Here is a 16583-nt window from a genome sequence, read left to right on the forward strand (position 1 = left end):
AGCCTGGGCAGGCGACAAAAGGTGGCCACAGAGATGCCAGCAAGTAGATTCCAGAAGCAATGCTTGAGGCTTTGAACCGGAAAGAGGCTTCCTGGGCAAAGGGCTCAAGGGCCACGGTGAGAAAGAGGATGGGTAACCCAGAGGTGGATGAGCAAGGAGTGTGAAAGCCATTTGGGAGCGAGGAGCAGGGAGGGACCAGCTCCACAGGAACTTCTAACAGGGCCACTGCACAGTATTTGGCTGTGGCTCCCTCTGCTGGTGAGTGCGTGAACTGCACGTGCCCGTCAGCCACCAGGAAAACTGGCCACCATTCATTCATTCATTCCTCCTTGATCTCCAAGCATAGGAGACACACGGACGGCCAAAGGGATGCTTGCCGTCTTTCCGAGGTCCTGGTGGGAATGCTAAATGACGAACTTAACCAGCGAGGTGCAAGATGAGGCCTTTATTGGCGTCATCGCAAGACACAAGTCATCAGAGAGGAAAAAAAAAGATTTAGGTTATTCACGAGACAAAAAAATATTCTCAGGTGAGCGGGTTAATGCCAGAGACCAAATAATAACTTAAATGTTGATGCAAAAGTATACGTCAACCTCGCAGTTCCGAATGCCAGTCCAGTTCTTGGAGCAATAAGGAAAAGTTCTTCCCGCTTATGGTTTTTGCACGATTTAAATAATTTATATTCTCACAATTATCTTCGTTCTCTGACAGTCGAGGCCATTCTCTTCCGTTGTTGAGACAGCCTACAAACTGCGATTTAGACTTTTTTTTTTTTCCCAAGAAAAATATAAGGTTCACGTGTTATAAGATACCGCTGCCCCAACCCTCCCGCGCGAAGCCTTGGCGCGCGACTGGATCCCGCGGGGTTTGGCTCCTACCGGCCGCCGTAGCGTCCCGGGTTACTTCCGTTTCTGACGCCAGCCGTGCGAGTGCACTTCCGGCGGCGGCGGCTTCTGCAGCCGAGGCAAGATGGTGAGTGACTAAGGCTTTTGGCCGGGGGTCGCGGTGTGACGGGGTCCGAGCGGCCCACCCGCTGCCCTGCCCGCCGGCCCGATCTCCTTGGGGGACGGAGGCTCCGGGCGACGGTGCTCGGGTGCGCCGCGGGCCGTGCCGACCTGCGGGCCTGGCTCGGGGAGCTGGGGCCGCGGCTCGGCGCGAAGGGTCCCCCAGGTCCGGGAGAACCAGTAGGACTGCGGGGCGGGTCCGGTCGCCCGGCTTGGGGGCTCTGCTGACCGGCCGGGGAGCCTCCTTAAGCACCTGGGATGAGGGATTTTGAGCCGCCCAGGTGGCGGGATGTTCGCCCGGCGGAAGGGAGGGCTTCGGTCCCGCCGAGCAGGGCAGAGTGGGGTCGTGGGAGGCCGCTCCGAGCGGGGCATTTGAAGGCGGCCTTGAAGGCTGACAGTTTTAGGACGGGTGGACGTCGGAGGGAAAGGCCCCGGGGTGCGTTCTTAACAAAACACACAGTTCGCTTTGCTATTTATTGAGCACCTGCACTTTTGGGGGCGCGGGGCAGGCAGGCTCTCTTCGAGGCACTTGGGATGTAGGGGTTGAGCATGATTGACCGTCTCTGCCTTCGTGGGGCTTACGTTCCAGGAAAGGCAGCCAAACTTGGAGAAAGAAAGATGTAAGGGGATGCCAGAGAGCAGGATAGAGAGGGTTCAGGGAGTGGCCATGGTTCTATGGCTGTTTTACAGGGCGGCCTGGGGTGGGAGGGACCTCTGGAGCTGAGGTTTGAGCTTAGCGCTAAATGAAGCGGGAGAGGAGCCTGTGCACAGAGGGAAGCGCGGTCCAGGCGCAGGGGCAGCAAGTGCAAAGGGCCTGCGGCGGGACGGTGCAGCCTGCGTCGTGAACAGCACGAAGGCGGCCCACAGAGCCTTGCAGGTCTTCTGGGACTTGGGGTGCTGTCGAAGCGTATGCCAGGTACTTTCCCAGCATTTTCTCCTGTTCCTCGCAACCGTCCCTTGAGGCAGTTCTTATCCTGACTTTACCAAGGAGGAAACAGACACCGTTAGGGGCTGTGCTAGAGCACAAACCCTGCCAGTCTTTCCTTGAGCCCCTTCTGTGCTGGACTAGTTGTCCATGTGGTGGAGACACACAGAGACTGGGGACCTGCGTGTGGTTCCCGGCTACGACTCTGACACACTTTGTCGCAATACGCGTTACTTCTCTGGGCCTCGGTTGTTTTGTGTGTAAATTCGAGGGAATGGTAGTACAAGCTCATGGTGTCTGTGAGAATTGAGGTGATACCCTGAGGCCGTTTAGCGCATGGTTTGGCATATAGTATGTCTGTTAACTGAGACTGAGACGCATGTAAAATGCCCCCGACATGAAGTGTGGGATCTGTTCAGGAAAGTGTCCTCCGGTGGGGCAGGACGGGCAGGGTCATGAGGAAGGTGGATGAACCTGGAAAGTTTATCTGAAAAGTAGAGGAACCTGCAGCCACGTTGTCAAGGGTCCGGCATGCTCAGCTGAAGAGTTGGATGTTACACTGCAAATGCTAGGGAGCAGCTGCAGGCGTTTAAGAATGAAAGGATCAGCTGATGGTTTTCGAAGGTTGTAGCTGGATAGGGGAGGGGAGGGGAGGAACTGGAGGCGGGAATCTCAGTGGAGAGGCTGAGTCCAAATAAGACACAGTGGCCTGGACAGAAACAGAGATAAGGGACAGACAAGAGAGAGTGAGCTGGAGCAGGTGGAGTTCAGTGTCCGGATTTGTGACCAGACCAACAATTAAAATGCTGACCCTGGCATTTCTGACTCACCAATACTGTATTGGTGAGTAGTTCCTGAGTAAATACTCAGTGGTTTATTATGTTACTTCATTTTCAGCAACAGTTAGGAGCTAGAGTCATCCAGGCTTTCCCGTTAAGGATCCCAAGGCTCTGGTAGGTGACCTGACTTACCTGAGGTCACTAGCCTATTGGTGATGGAGTCGGAATTCAAGCCTGGATGCATCTAATTCCATGTTCTTAGGCTTGTCGTAGTTCCTCATCTAGAAAGGGGGAATAATGAACCCTGCCTTGAAGGATTGTGTGGAATTAATGAGATAGTGAAGGAAAATGTCTGTACAGACCGGCACATAGTAAGCACCCCACACACGAGCTGCCCCAGCCAACAGCAGATTTCCTTATTATAAGTGATTGTTAAAGACCTATCATTTGGGCAGCCTGTTGCGGTATAGCTGTTTCCCAAAATTTCTCAGAGCCCTTAGTTACCTTCTTCGGAATAAAACATGGAGTTTTAAAAAGGCTGCACATGGGATATATATTTGACCTTAATTCCTTTGGGTAACCCATGATACGGTAGTTTTGTTTGGCAGTGTCTTTAGAGGTTCCGATGTAGAAGTGATTTGAGGGGATTGAGAGTGGGGGCGGGGGGGGGGGGGAGTTAAGTAAGTTCACTATTACTTGTTTAAAATGCAGTCTTTTCCGAGACATTGCTCTGTGTTATGCATTGTCCTGTAACTGAAGGATCTTTTAAAATCAGAAATCCCGCTGAAGCTTATTATTAATACACTTAAGTTCTTGATACCTTAAGGTGCTTCAGCTTTTCAGGCTTTAGGGATGGTAGGTGTGTAAGCTGCTGTTAAAAGGAAGCCTCCTGGATCTGGTGGGTTGTGTTTTTTTTTTTTTGGATCTGGTGTTATCTTAGTAAGGAGTAAATTATTAATACATCTACACTAATAAAAGAGAAATATGCAAATTGACCGTCACTTCACGACACCCACCAGCCATTCAGGAGTGAGCATGCAAATTAACCCAACAAAGATGGCGGCAGCCCCGCCTCCCCACCCCCCCACCCCCCAGCTGCTCAGGGCCTCTGGGCAGCATGCATGCAGGCTCAGAACGGCCAGGTGGGACGGGACGCTTGCTATGAGGGGGAGGGAGGGGGCGGGGGGAACTACAGGAGCGGTGCTCTGGCTGGAGCAAAGACAGAAGGCCTGGGTCCCAGGTGCCGGAGGAAAACCGGTGCCAGCAGCCAGAGGAAGGAAGGCCTATTGCATGAATCTTCGTGCAACGGGCTTCTAGTCATTGTTGAAAAGGAAAAATGATTTCGTTTTCATGGCCTAATTTCACAAAATACACTCTTGGTGGTAGTTCTATATTAAAGAATACTGTACCAAACTCTATACCTTCTCCTCAAGAAGGGTGTGTGTCTAGAATCTTAGCCTCATTATGATACATTAATTATGTCTGTCTGTTGATGGAATTGTCCTTGATTTATGCAATCAGTTACAAGGTGTACCACTGTGCTAACAGCTTTTCGGGAAAATAAATTGTGCCCTGACAAATGTGCTCATTGACTGCAAGTGCATCTCGAGTTCAGAAATGTTAAAATGCGGCGGGAAATGCTGCCAGTGTCTTAGAACTCCAGGAAAAAAAGAAGGGTGTTCTTTTGAAATGATCATATTCTGAATTTGTACCTCTTCCCACCCCTCACCCCCAGGGTCAAAGTCAGAGTGGTGGTCATGGTCCTGGAGGTGGCAAGAAGGATGACAAGGTAAATATGCAGCCAGATATGTTCGTGATGTGAACAACTAGTGGAAACTGTCATAGGTCTTAGCTGCGTTCTTTGGGGATTCATGAATCTTAAAACGCAAAATAAATAATCTTGTAGTTATTTAACCCAGCCTGGCCTACAGATACTGGACCCTTTACATGATTTCGGAAAGGTTATCAACCTGTCACATATGTATTTATGAATTAATGACTTTTAAATGTGTAAAAGTAACTTGCACATTAGAGGAGTGTTAAAATAAATTGCTTCTAATTTTAGTGTTTAATTTCCTGAGATGTGAAGAATTGTCTCAAGTTATATCAACTCAAACTTTTGGAATATAACTCTGAATTCTAACCTCTATTCCTTACTGAATAATCTATCATTGTGTGTTATAAAAAGAAAGACCAATTACATTCACATATTAAAACTGCAGAAATATAAAACCTAGTGTGTTATTTTAAAGAACAGTTTTTAGTAGTATCCTAAAAGATAAGGACAATTATATCACCTGGAAATAGACAATGATCCTACAAAAATGTTTGTGTTTTAATATGATTTGTGTGATTCTTTTCCCCCTGCTGTTCTGAAAACTCAAGGACAAGAAGAAGAAATATGAACCTCCCGTACCAACTAGAGTGGGGAAAAAGAAGAAGAAGACAAAGGGACCAGATGCTGCCAGCAAACTGCCACTGGGTAATGACCTGGTTCTTCCTTGCTGTCTTTCCCATCCCTAGGGGAATGGACTGTGCATGTAGCTTAGACAGGAAACGGGCGTGGTTGAAGCTCCAGCTCTGGGACTGTATTCTAACTCTTGTGTGCGGCATGCCTCTAGGTTGGAATAAAAGCTATATTTTGGGTTTAACAGTTATATGACTATCTCACTTTAGGAATCTTTAACCAGTTCCTCTAATCTATTAAAAGTAGCTTTAGAGTAGAAAGCTCAGGCTGAGCTTGAGTAACTGAGAAACACATTTACTTTATGAAGCAAAGGAATGCCCTGTGTTAGAATTCACATCCTATGGTGCCTGAACATAGAAGTTTTCCATGGCTTCCTATACAACATAGAAAAAAACTCAAACCAGGCGGCCCAGCCCATGTGTCCATTCTTAGCCCCATCACTCCCTTTGCTGGTGATTCATGGAGCCTTGTGCTCTTTGGCTCTTTTACACGCCAAGGCCTTGCCCTCTGCTTCAGAATGTTCTTCCCCAGGCCTTCCTCTGGCTGCCTGCTTCACCCCGTTAGGCCTGAGCTCAATACCTCCCCTGCCTCTATCTAAACCAGTCCCTTCCTGCTTAGATGAAAAAATTTTTAAAATATTGCTTGGTTAAGAAAGGAGTCAGACAGTAAAAAATGTGCCATCAGTCTGCTGTAATGAATCAATATGGTATTGATAAAGAATAGATCATCAGGTCACCAGAAAAGCATAGAAAGTCAGGTTACATGGATAATTAATATACGGTGAAAGTGACATTTTAGTTCTATGGAAAGATGCTGGGTTATTTATTGGCTATTGAGAAAAATAGATTTTTGCCAGATGGATTATAGATATACATATGAAAATAAGTAAATAAATGAAAATTCCAGGAATAAATTAATTAACCTTAGGGGAGGAGAGACCTTTTGAAGAAGTCAGGAAACCCGACACCACAAAATAAAAGGTTTGTTTATATAAATATTAAGAATTAGCGAAGCCAAGAGAAACAGCACAAAAGAGTGTGGGGAAAAAATGTTTAGCGCATGTTAATATCACTAGTATTTCACAACCCTGTAACGGGAGGGTGTGTCACATTAGTGTGCAACACGGTGGACGGACTGCACAGCATGTGCACCCGTTAGCACTGTGAGAAACAATAAGCCAAAGCAAACTTACCTTCTGCATCTGTGACTTTCTTATATACACACACAGTTCACTTAGTGATTTCATTATGTATTAGCTTGTTGGTCACAGTCCTCATCCCCATTTTTACCGGCTTGCCTATAACTGCCAAAATCCCTGTCCCCTTTGCATTTAGGCACCTGCTTAATTAGGGTCATCAAACTTAACTTTTCAGAGTCTGTCCAACTAAAGTAAACTTAGTCTTTTTTTCTCTCTCTCTCAATAAACTGAGGGGGGAAGGCTGGGTGGAGGTGGGCAAAGGTGGGGAATGAGGACATCTGTAATAGTGCCAACAATTTTAAAGAGTAAACAATTGCTAACTTCAAGCTTCAAGTATAATAAAACTTTATTTTTTTAATTACAGTGACACCTCACACTCAGTGCCGGTTAAAATTATTGAAGTTAGAAAGAATTAAAGACTATCTTCTCATGGAGGAAGAATTCATTAGAAATCAGGAACAAATGAAGCCTTTAGAAGAAAAGCAAGAGGTAAATTGAGAAATTACTGTAGCTTTCATTTTTACAAATTAAATTCTATTTAAACCCTAAAACTGTCCGTGGATAAATGAAATTCAAGTAGTTGAATCTTTTAGGCTTTTATGATGATTCATTATTAGCTGCCTTTTAAAAGCACCAACTGCACCCTGGCTGGTGTGGTTCAGTGGTTAGACTGTTGGCTCGTAGTTAAGGGCCTGTACCAATCGATGTGACTCTCATATTCATGTTTCTCCATCCTCCCTGCCTCCGCCCTCCCCACCACCCAATCAATGGGAAAAATATCCTTGAGTGAGGATTAAGAAAGTAATCTCTATATATAAAAGCCTAAATGACCGTCCAACTGGTAGCTATGATGCATAATAACCATCAGGGGGCAGACACTCCGAGCAGTAGAGGAGGGAGCCTGATTCCTCGTGGAATCGGCCATGGGTTAGGTTGCTGCTGGGACAGTGTCAGCCCCCAATCTGCTTTATCCGCACCCTGGACCCAGAGAGGAGGGAGGAGGGTCCCTCAGCCTGGCCTATGGGGATCGGGCCAAAACCAGCCTGGTACACAGATTCGTGTACTGGTGGGGTCCCTGGGCCTGGCCTGTGGGGATCAGGCCAAAACCAGCTCTCCGACATCCCCCGAGGGGTCCCATATTGCGAGAGGGCATGAATCCGTGCACTGGGCCTCTAGTAAATAAATCTGCTTTTTAGGCCTAATCTACTTTTCCTTCTTGGCATACTCTTCCATAGGAGGAAAGGTCAAAGGTGGATGACCTGAGGGGGACCCCAATGTCAGTGGGGACCTTGGAAGAGATCATTGATGATAATCACGCCATCGTGTCTACATCTGTGGGCTCAGAACACTACGTCAGCATTCTTTCCTTTGTGGACAAGGACCTGCTGGAACCAGGCTGCTCCGTCCTGCTCAACCACAAGGTGAGTTGAGTCTCAGAGAAAGCTTTCTCCTTCCTCTTAGATCTGCCCACCCATCCCATGTAAGTATGTCTTCCACAATCAAATTCTGTGATCAGCATTGCTTGGTTGTAATGAACGTATGAGCCTCACATCCTGTATTGAAGCGTACTGTTCCGTTAGGTGCATGCTGTGATAGGGGTGCTGATGGATGACACGGACCCCTTGGTCACGGTGATGAAGGTGGAAAAGGCCCCACAGGAGACCTATGCCGACATCGGGGGGTTGGACAACCAAATCCAGGAAATTAAGGTATGGCTAGGAGCCAGCGCTGCGTCTTTAGACTTCTGGTTTCTCGTTTAGGATACTTGGAGTTGTTTTGCATGTTTTGTTTTCTTTATTGATCAGACCAATAACTGACTCAGAGCTTACCAGCTGTGGTGTTTTGTACTTGTGAATACTGAGTTAGGTAATAGAAGTAACTAATTCTGTGATAGTTCTTGCAGCAGCTGCAGCTTAATACTTTTTACATGTAATGTTTAATGATTCTCTGTGTGAGTATATAATGGTCCCATTGTGTTGACTTCAGCCAGTGATGTGTGGGGTAGGGTGAGTGGCACACACTTACACAGTGGTGGGGTCTGGAACATATTCCCTGCCCTGGTCGTGGGGTTGGGGGAAGAGACCATCCGGGATGGCTGTGGGCCAGTCCTTTGCAGATTCTTTCATCTGTGGAGGAGTCCCTCAGAGCTGTCACAGATCTCACTGGTGACCTCTCGACAGCTGGTAACAGCAATCAGAAAGCCTTGCCCGTTGCTATCTGTGAATTTTAAGTTTCATTTGCTGAGGAAGTTTTAGATGTTATTCAAGGCTGACTTCTACAAAGAAGTGAAGGGGAAATCGGGTGCCATTAGGAAGAGAGGGGATGGGTGCTGGGAGCTCCAGTAGGACAGGTGTCTTCAGTGTGTCCTTGCTACTAGTGACGTCAAGCACGTGTCTCCAACAAGAGTAATTGAAATTTTAGCTTATTTTTTGTTGAAAGTGAGACATGCTCGTGATGCCAGTTCATGAATATCGTGGTGATTTCAGTAAGAAAGCTTTTCACTTTTACGTAGTATTTGTTTCCTATAGGAATCTGTGGAACTTCCTCTCACTCATCCTGAGTATTACGAAGAGATGGGTATAAAGCCCCCTAAGGGGGTCATTCTCTATGGGCCACCTGGCACAGGTATGTGTGCTGTGGGTTTGACACTTCCAGGCACTCAGCTCAACTTGAGCAGCAGCGTTTGTTGAGTGGGGATGCCATAGTCCTTAGTTTAAAGCAGGGTGTTCTAAGCAATATTTTGGAATTTTGGGATAAGCAGCTTCTATGGAAAAACACCTGTTACATAAGAAAGTGTATTTATCTGTATAATAGATGCACTAAGAAACGGAGGACTTGAAATTATAGTCTGCACAGAGTCAGTGTGTTAAAAAAGAAAAAATTGTAGGAACTGCAACAATAAACCAGTAGGCACTCCTTCCAAAAATACCTGCTCAGTGTGATGTATTTACAGTTCCCAAAAACTCCTACACTCAAACACACTAGATGTAGATGCTATAAAATGTAATGCCTTCAAATATTTATAAAAGTAACGTGAGTCTTTTGAAGCTAGGTTGTAAGGAAAGGTAAACAAAACGGTGCTTCACCTTGGCTGTGCATTGGAATCACCTTGGGAGCTTTCAAAACACTGGTTGTCCGGGCCCCTCCCTGAAGATTCCATTGTGTTGTCTGGAGTATGGTCATGCACCTGAGCCGTGGCGGAGAGTCATGATTTAAAACCTACCCTGTGCTGTTCAGATTAGGTTCATTCTCCTGCTCCACTGGCACTAAATATTCATATTGGGATGACTAAATGCATGAAGGTAAAAAAAAATCCTATATAATAAAAGCCTAATATGCTGTGTCCAACTGCAGTGTGCATGATGCACACTGACCACCAGGGGGCAGACGTTCTGACCAGTAGGTTAGCTTGCTACTGGGGTCCGGCCAATTGGGACGGGGCGAGGTGGGCCGGACCTGCCCTGGAGCCCTCCCCGGCCCGATCGTGCACTGGTGGGTTCCCTCGGCCTGGCCTGTGCCCTCTCACAATCCAGGACCCCTCAGGGTATGTCGGAGATCTGGTTTCAGCCCGATCCCAGCAGGCCAGGCCAAGGGACCCACCAGTGCACGGTTTGTACACTAGGCCTCTAGTCCCGTGGTCAGCAAACTGCGGCTCACGAGCCACATGCAGCTCTTTGGCCCCTTGAGTGTGGCTCTTCCACAAAATATCACGGCCTGAGCGAGTCTACTTTGAAGAAGTGGCGTTAGAAGTTTGTTTAAAAAATTTGGCTCTCAAAAGAAATTTCAATCCTTATACTGTTGATATTTGGCTCTATTGACTAATGAGTTTGCCAACCACTGCTCTAGTCTGTATATATAAAAGGCTAATATGCAAAGTGTCCCCTCGGGAGTTTGATCACTCGCTATGACGTGTGCTGACCACCAGGGGGCAGTGCAAAACAAAGGAAAGCCCCAGCCAGCAGCCAGAAGGCCCCAATCGGTCCTGATCGCCAGCCAGGCCTAGGGACCCTACCTGTGCAAGAATTTCGTGCACCAGGCATGTAGTATATATATGACTTGTGTAAGTTGTGCAGTCCAGGACTTAGCATTTCATTGCTATGTAAATTACAAAGGAAGAAGGTTGATTGACTTAAAACCACGTACCCAAGAGGGTGGCATGCCTTTCATCATAGGAATCTGTCCATATTTAATATCCACTTAAGTTGGTAATGACAGAGTTTCTGAGGATTTTTTTCCCTTTATCTTTTTCAATATAAAATAGGTAAAACCTTATTGGCTAAAGCAGTAGCAAACCAAACCTCAGCCACTTTCTTGAGAGTGGTTGGCTCTGAACTTATTCAGAAGTACCTAGGTGATGGGCCCAAGCTCGTTCGGGAATTGTTTCGAGTTGCTGAAGAACATGCACCATCCATCGTGTTTATTGATGAAATTGATGCCATTGGGACAAAAAGGTAGACTTTCTTTTACCTATTTTGTAAACTTCAGAGGGAAAAACCATGTAGCTCTTCTCTGAGTGATCATTGGGCACTCCCTGTGTGGCCTTGCAGTGTTTGCCACAGTTCCTACTCTGGCTTTCCCTGATGCTGTAGGCTCTGCTCTCTGGTTGTGAACCTGAAGATTGGTCAGTCAGTAACCACATCCGGAGCATCTGCTCTGAGCGAGGCTCCATCTAGACTCTGGGGACACAGCCATGAATACAAGTCTCTGGCTTCAAGGAGCACTCAGCAGGTTGGGGGACACCAAACTTGGGAGATAAAACTTTGGCAATGAAAACTGCTACAAAGAAAATAATGAGATATGTACACTGGCTGTTGGGTTGAGACAAGAGTGTTGAGGTGTTTTGCTGTAATTTCCCGTTAGCAGGAGATCAGTTGGGTCTTCATTCCTTCTCCTTCTTTTCCAAAGATATGACTCAAACTCCGGTGGTGAGAGAGAAATTCAGCGAACAATGTTGGAACTGTTGAACCAGTTGGATGGATTTGATTCAAGGGGAGACGTAAAAGTCATCATGGCCACAAACCGAATAGAAACTCTGGATCCGGCACTAATCAGACCAGGTCACATTTGCTTTGGCTTCATTATGGAGAATAGCTGTCTTTATGTGTATTTGTGTTTCTTAAGCGTAGTTTGGGGAGCTAATGAGATTATAAAATGATACATGGAAAGGCAACATTGCACTGAAATTTGAATAACCTTGAGGTTATAGATAAGAACATGATACAGTCTGTGCAGCGTGGCTCTTTATTCCCTTTTAAGCCTCAGGGACTTTTTTCCTAAAGAAATGAAGTAATTCATATAATAATTTTGGTTCAGTTTTTACATTCATTTAGCAGTAAAAGCAGTGGTAGCTAATTTGTTTATTCTCTTCGTAACTTTTTTAACTGGACTGATCTGTCCTTTTGCACTATATGTGCCATTCAGAAACCATTCCTTTGATTTGCTGCTGGAGGTAGCAGAGAAAATAAGTGAATTCAAACATAGAAACAGACTAGAATGCTGAGTGTTCACTTTTTAAGACTTATACACGGAAATTTAGAGGCAACAGACAGTGTATGACCATGTCCTCCTTCCAGAGGACACTGAAACTGCACAGGAGACAGGCGCGGCTCAGCCGGGCTACAGAGCTGCCCCTGAAGCCTCTGTACTTACAGGCCGCATCGACAGGAAGATCGAGTTCCCCCTGCCTGATGAAAAGACCAAGAAGCGCATCTTTCAGATCCACACAAGCAGAATGACGCTGGCTGATGACGTGACACTGGACGACTTGATCATGGCTAAGGATGACCTCTCTGGTGCTGACATCAAGGTGAGAACTGCGCTGGCTGGAACTCTTGGTTTTACCACATCCGTTTATGAGCTAGGATGGTTCTTCCCAGGTGACCAGAATTTAGAACAAGGCCTGGCAGCATTGAATATGCTACATCCTGCTTTTTATGGGAAGATCCGGTTTCTGTCAGATTTAGGGAGGGGTGGGATGGCAGACCTGGCCTTTTCATGCTGCTGCCTGCTCTGTGTATCCTTGGATCTATAGACATTAGTGTCTCAGTTGGAAAGTAAAATCTCTCTTAAAACAGAAATTTGATTTTGAACCAACTTTTTTACTTTGAGATATTTTAAGCCTTCATAACAGTTGCAACAATAGTAAACACCCATTACTTCGATTTACCAAATGTTGCCATTTTACCAGTTTGTTTTATCTTTCTATGCACACATTTTTTCTGCTGAACCATAACCAAATAGGAACTTCATTGCTAGGATTACTTATATCATTTCATTGTTTATACCTTGTTTTGTAACAGGTAATTCTTAAAAAACTAAATATACATAGTATTCACTCTACTAAATGTTCTCTCATGCCTATCGGTAAATGAAATGGTCATACGCTGTCTGTCGCCTCTAAATCTCTGTGTATATCATCTATTACTTAGAAATATTACTCCCTTTAAAGTGGGGCTGTGAGAACTTACTGACCTGCCAGGCCACGCAGCTGGTTAGCACTGAGCCAGTACTAGACCCGGAACCTTACTTCCAGGCCAGTCCTCGTCCTTAGTTACTGCAGTCTGAGCCTCCTCAGATCCTTTGAGAAAACAATTACAATGCTTAACGCATTTTAAAGAAGCTAATCTTTTCCCAAATAAACTTGAGTAATTTGTGTTTAAAACAAGTGTCTTCCACCTTACTTCAAAATAGCTCTCTGAATTGTTAGAATAAAAAATAAAAAGTATTTCACTTTCCCAACATACCGTTCTTTCTTTCAGGCAATCTGTACAGAAGCTGGTCTCATGGCCTTGAGAGAACGCAGAATGAAAGTAACAAATGAAGACTTCAAAAAATCGAAAGAAAATGTTCTGTATAAAAAACAAGAAGGCACCCCTGAGGGGCTCTATCTCTAGGGAACCTCAGTTGCCTTCAAGGAAGCGGTCAGGAGTGCCGACCCCGGGGAGGGAGGTGGTGGGAAGTTGCCCAGAGGAGCCCGTTCCAGTTGCTCTTCATTAGCAACCCATTCTGTGCGCTGTGTACCTGTCTGAGCACCACGTGTAGGAGCCCGACGTGCAGCTCCATTCCCAATAAAGCGAGCTCTTTCTCAAGCATGTCGTCCTGTTTCTGGAGCAGCCACACCCGCCGCTCAGCAGGTGGACTGGGTGTCAGGGAAGCTTCTGTTCTGGGCGATCACAGTGCAGCCTTTAATACCTGTGCCCTCATGTCACACCCCAGAGCGGGTGGTGGCTGCACCACAGCAGCCAGCGGGGAAGACGTGACCATAGCCACATGCCAGCATCGCTGAGGCTCCAGCAACAAAGGCTGTGTTCCTGTGGCTGTGGGTTTCCAGCACGGGGGGGGGGGGGGGGGGGGGGCAGGAAAGAAGCATTGGTGCTGATAAGGGAAGTCTGCAAAGGTCAAGGATGAAGAATCTCATACCAGACCTGCCTTCCTTGTCCCTGGGTTCAGAAACCTCGTCCTCAAGAGCATCTAAAAGTGTCAGAGCTTCCCCCCCATTTCTCCATGTAATTCCTGCACTTCTTTTCCTCGCAACCGTTCAGTCTGAAAGCCAGTAAGTGGGGCAGCAAGTGTCCGCCTGGCTGGCCAACATCCTCGTGGGCTCTGAGATGCTGCCCTCCCCTTTTCCCAACCTAATGTCCATCTGTTTGTAGCCAAAGTTCTAGTCCACATACTGGCTTTCCTGGATGAGTTGCCACAGAAATTTTTCTTGCGTGATTCTAGAGATTGTGACTTTAAAAAGCCAGAGCAGCTGGGCAGCCCTCACAGAGCACCCCCACCTCGGCGGCGCTGGTGCACAGGACGCGTACCTCCGCACGTCTCACGGGCAGGGGTGGGTCTGGTGGAAGGAGCTGGCAGATGGTGCAGCCCGGCTCCCCTCAGCAGGACTGTCTCCCCGGGCAGTGCTTGCCCCACTGCACATGAGTCCCCGGGGGTCCTGTCTGAGCAGATGCTGACTCAGCAGAGCTGGGGTGGGCCTGGGCCCACATCTCTAACAGGCTGGTCCATGCTGGAGGCATCATCAAGAAGGCTGAGGAAATAACAGACTTTCTAAATACACCTGATACAGGCTGGAACTCCCAAGTTTTAATGACTCCCTACTGCCCTGATCTGAAGATAGGGCAAAATCTGCTCTACTAACCAGTCCAGGGGGAGGAGGTGCTGGTGTTGAGTAACCAGACCTTTCTAATCACGACTGCGAAACCCAAAAGACTTGGCAAGGACCATCATGGGTGCCAACTGGGAGGTCATTCACCCGTGGCGCTGGCTAGGCAGAGGAGGAGCGGAACAACTCGCACACACCAACCACAGTCGGTTTGGTTACCACGGCCCTGTCCTTGTCTATGTACATGTAAACACAAGAGTCACATATATAATATGCAAAACGAGGGCTTCTGTGTCATTGGCACAGCCAAAAAAATGTCCAAGAGATGAGAGACTGATAACCAGACACAAATTCTCTAGAAAACTTTAAAAGGGTTTGCTGGCACGCATGCTCGCACACCTGATCCCACCTCGTGCTCCCCCTGGCTCCCCAGGGCAGGGACAGGCCCTGAGGCGTGGCCCATCCCCAGGTCTCTAGTCCTCCAGCAACAGCTCCAGCTCCTCCAGGGGCAGGCGCACTCGGAGCTCCTTCTCGGTCATCAGGTCCAGGATCTCCTGCATCTCATCGGGGAAGTACTCCACGGCGTCCATGTACAACGCCTAGGGCGGAGAGCCACCGCCCTGGTCACCAGCCACTCCCTGTCCCAGCAGGCCTGCCCCCCGGCCCCTCCACAGCCCACAAGCCCCTCGCTGTCCTGCCTCCTCGGCAGCACCTCGGCACACGTCCGGAGGACACTGACCTCAGGGCAGTGAAAGAGGCAACTCCAGGTGGGACCAGTTGGCAGGCAGGTTTCTCAGTGTCTGACTGGACTCTGCAGGGCAGACGGCCATAGATCCCAACGCCTGCAGCCTCTGGGCAGACGCCGGGAAACCCACAGCCACACCCCTGAACCCCAGCTCCATGCAGACAGGAAACGTGCCCACCGGCTCAGGCTGCACTGGGCAGTTCCCCCAGAGGGGCCTGGATGGGCCCCGTCTCCCTGACAGGGACAGGCAGGCGGACAAGGGGACTGACTGGGCAGGAAGGTCCTCGGGGGTCAGGAGGTACCGTGGCCTTTAGAACTTACCTTTGCCCAAGGACAACTCTGAAGTGCTTTGTAGAACACACCTTTGCTTCTGTCCTTATTTCCTAACGAAACCTGCGGGGGGAGGAGGGGACACAAAAATGATGAATTGAAGACCCACGCTGTGTCCTCAGCTGCAGCCAGCCGTGGAGACATCCGCACAGCGGCTACTGGGTGTCCGCGTACCAGGGGACGCTAGCTATCGGGGCCTCTGCTGTGTGGGTCCATTCCTCCAGCAACAGGCCCAGAGTGCTGACCGATCACACTTCTGGCTGGCCTTCATCTCCTGTGGCCCGCAGCCTTTCACTCCTAACACTGCCTGGGACCCCGAGGCCCTGTGTGTGTGGTGAGGCTGATGGCTTTACACAGAGAAGACCTCTGCTTTAACATGTGCCATTTTCTGGAAACTATCTCCGAGAAAAGAGAGCCAGGACTGCTGAATGGGTAACACTGAACGTAAACTTCAGGCAGGCATTTCAGTCCGAGAGGGTGCCAGGGGTCCTCAAACTTTTTAAACGGGGCCAGTTCACTGTCCCTCAGACCGTTGGAGGGCCGGACTATAGTTTAAAAAAAACTATGAACAAATTCCTATGCACACTGCACATATCTTATTTTGAAGTAAAAAAACAAAACGGCAAAAACACCCGCATGTGGCCCGCGGGCTGTAGTTTGAGGACGCCTGGCATTCGGCAGGTCTCTCCAATATAACACCCTTAGTCTCAATTCAGACGCCCTCCATGCCCACTGTGGGAGCCGGAGCTGCAGGTGGCACACAATCCCCCCCCCCCCCCCCGGGGCCTCTCCCAGATCCAGGAAGGGACCTGTTGCTTGGCGGCTCCTCCAGGCACTCAGCCCACCGGGCAGCTCCCCAGGCTGCCAGGTGTCTGCAGCTGTTAGTGGGCACAAGCCAAGCTCACGGAGCTGAAGTCTGTTTCTGGACTTTGCACCCACCCACCCACCTCCTCCAGACTCATTCCCAGAACCTTCTGGGGACACCAGGTCTCTGCCAGGTGGCTGGTGCTTGGCATCCGGCATGGCTCCAG

The 16583-nt window shown here is 48.2% G+C and overlaps 2 protein-coding genes across 4 annotated transcripts in view; one reads left to right on the forward strand and one right to left on the reverse strand.

Annotated features, from left to right (window-relative positions):
• Nucleotides 1–921: 921 nt before the first annotated feature.
• Nucleotides 922–13278, forward strand: PSMC1 (proteasome 26S subunit, ATPase 1). The gene is made up of 11 exons (XM_079769197.1): nucleotides 922–972; nucleotides 4444–4497; nucleotides 5094–5190; nucleotides 6738–6862; nucleotides 7609–7794; nucleotides 7954–8082; nucleotides 8902–8998; nucleotides 10635–10824; nucleotides 11279–11430; nucleotides 12025–12179; nucleotides 13132–13278. Exons 1-11 carry the CDS (start codon nucleotides 970–972, stop codon nucleotides 13264–13266), a joined length of 1323 nt encoding a protein of 440 aa, XP_079625323.1. The 5' UTR covers nucleotides 922–969; the 3' UTR covers nucleotides 13267–13278.
• A 1664-nt stretch (nucleotides 13279–14942) lies between these two features.
• Nucleotides 14943–16583, reverse strand: part of NRDE2 (NRDE-2, necessary for RNA interference, domain containing) — a 37881-nt gene continuing 36240 nt past the window's right edge. The window contains exons 13-15 of one of the 3 annotated variants that reach the window (XR_013813436.1): nucleotides 15544–15615; nucleotides 15217–15288; nucleotides 14951–15076 (exon numbers count right to left, since the gene is read on the reverse strand). Coding sequence is in view for 1 of the 3 variants with exons in the window: in XM_079769185.1 (XP_079625311.1) it covers nucleotides 14951–15076; nucleotides 15544–15615 (198 nt within the window). In the remaining 2 variants the exon portion in view is untranslated. Of the gene's footprint in view, nucleotides 15077–15216; nucleotides 15289–15543; nucleotides 15616–16583 lie in introns of those variants that run through there. The other 2 variants (XM_079769185.1, XR_013813437.1) reach the window with 2 other exon arrangements.

Source organism: Cnephaeus nilssonii (assembly GCF_951640355.1).
Source record: "Cnephaeus nilssonii genome assembly, chromosome: 4".
Lineage (NCBI taxonomy): Eukaryota > Metazoa > Chordata > Mammalia > Chiroptera > Vespertilionidae > Cnephaeus > Cnephaeus nilssonii.

Excerpts from the sequence above, each read along its gene's own strand:
- PSMC1 (XM_079769197.1), top strand. Across the intron at positions 8,083-8,901 it reads ACCAAATCCAGGAAATTAAG|GAATCTGTGGAACTTCCTCT; the intron begins GTATGGCTAGGA and ends TGTTTCCTATAG. Across the intron at positions 8,999-10,634 it reads CTATGGGCCACCTGGCACAG|GTAAAACCTTATTGGCTAAA; the intron begins GTATGTGTGCTG and ends AATATAAAATAG.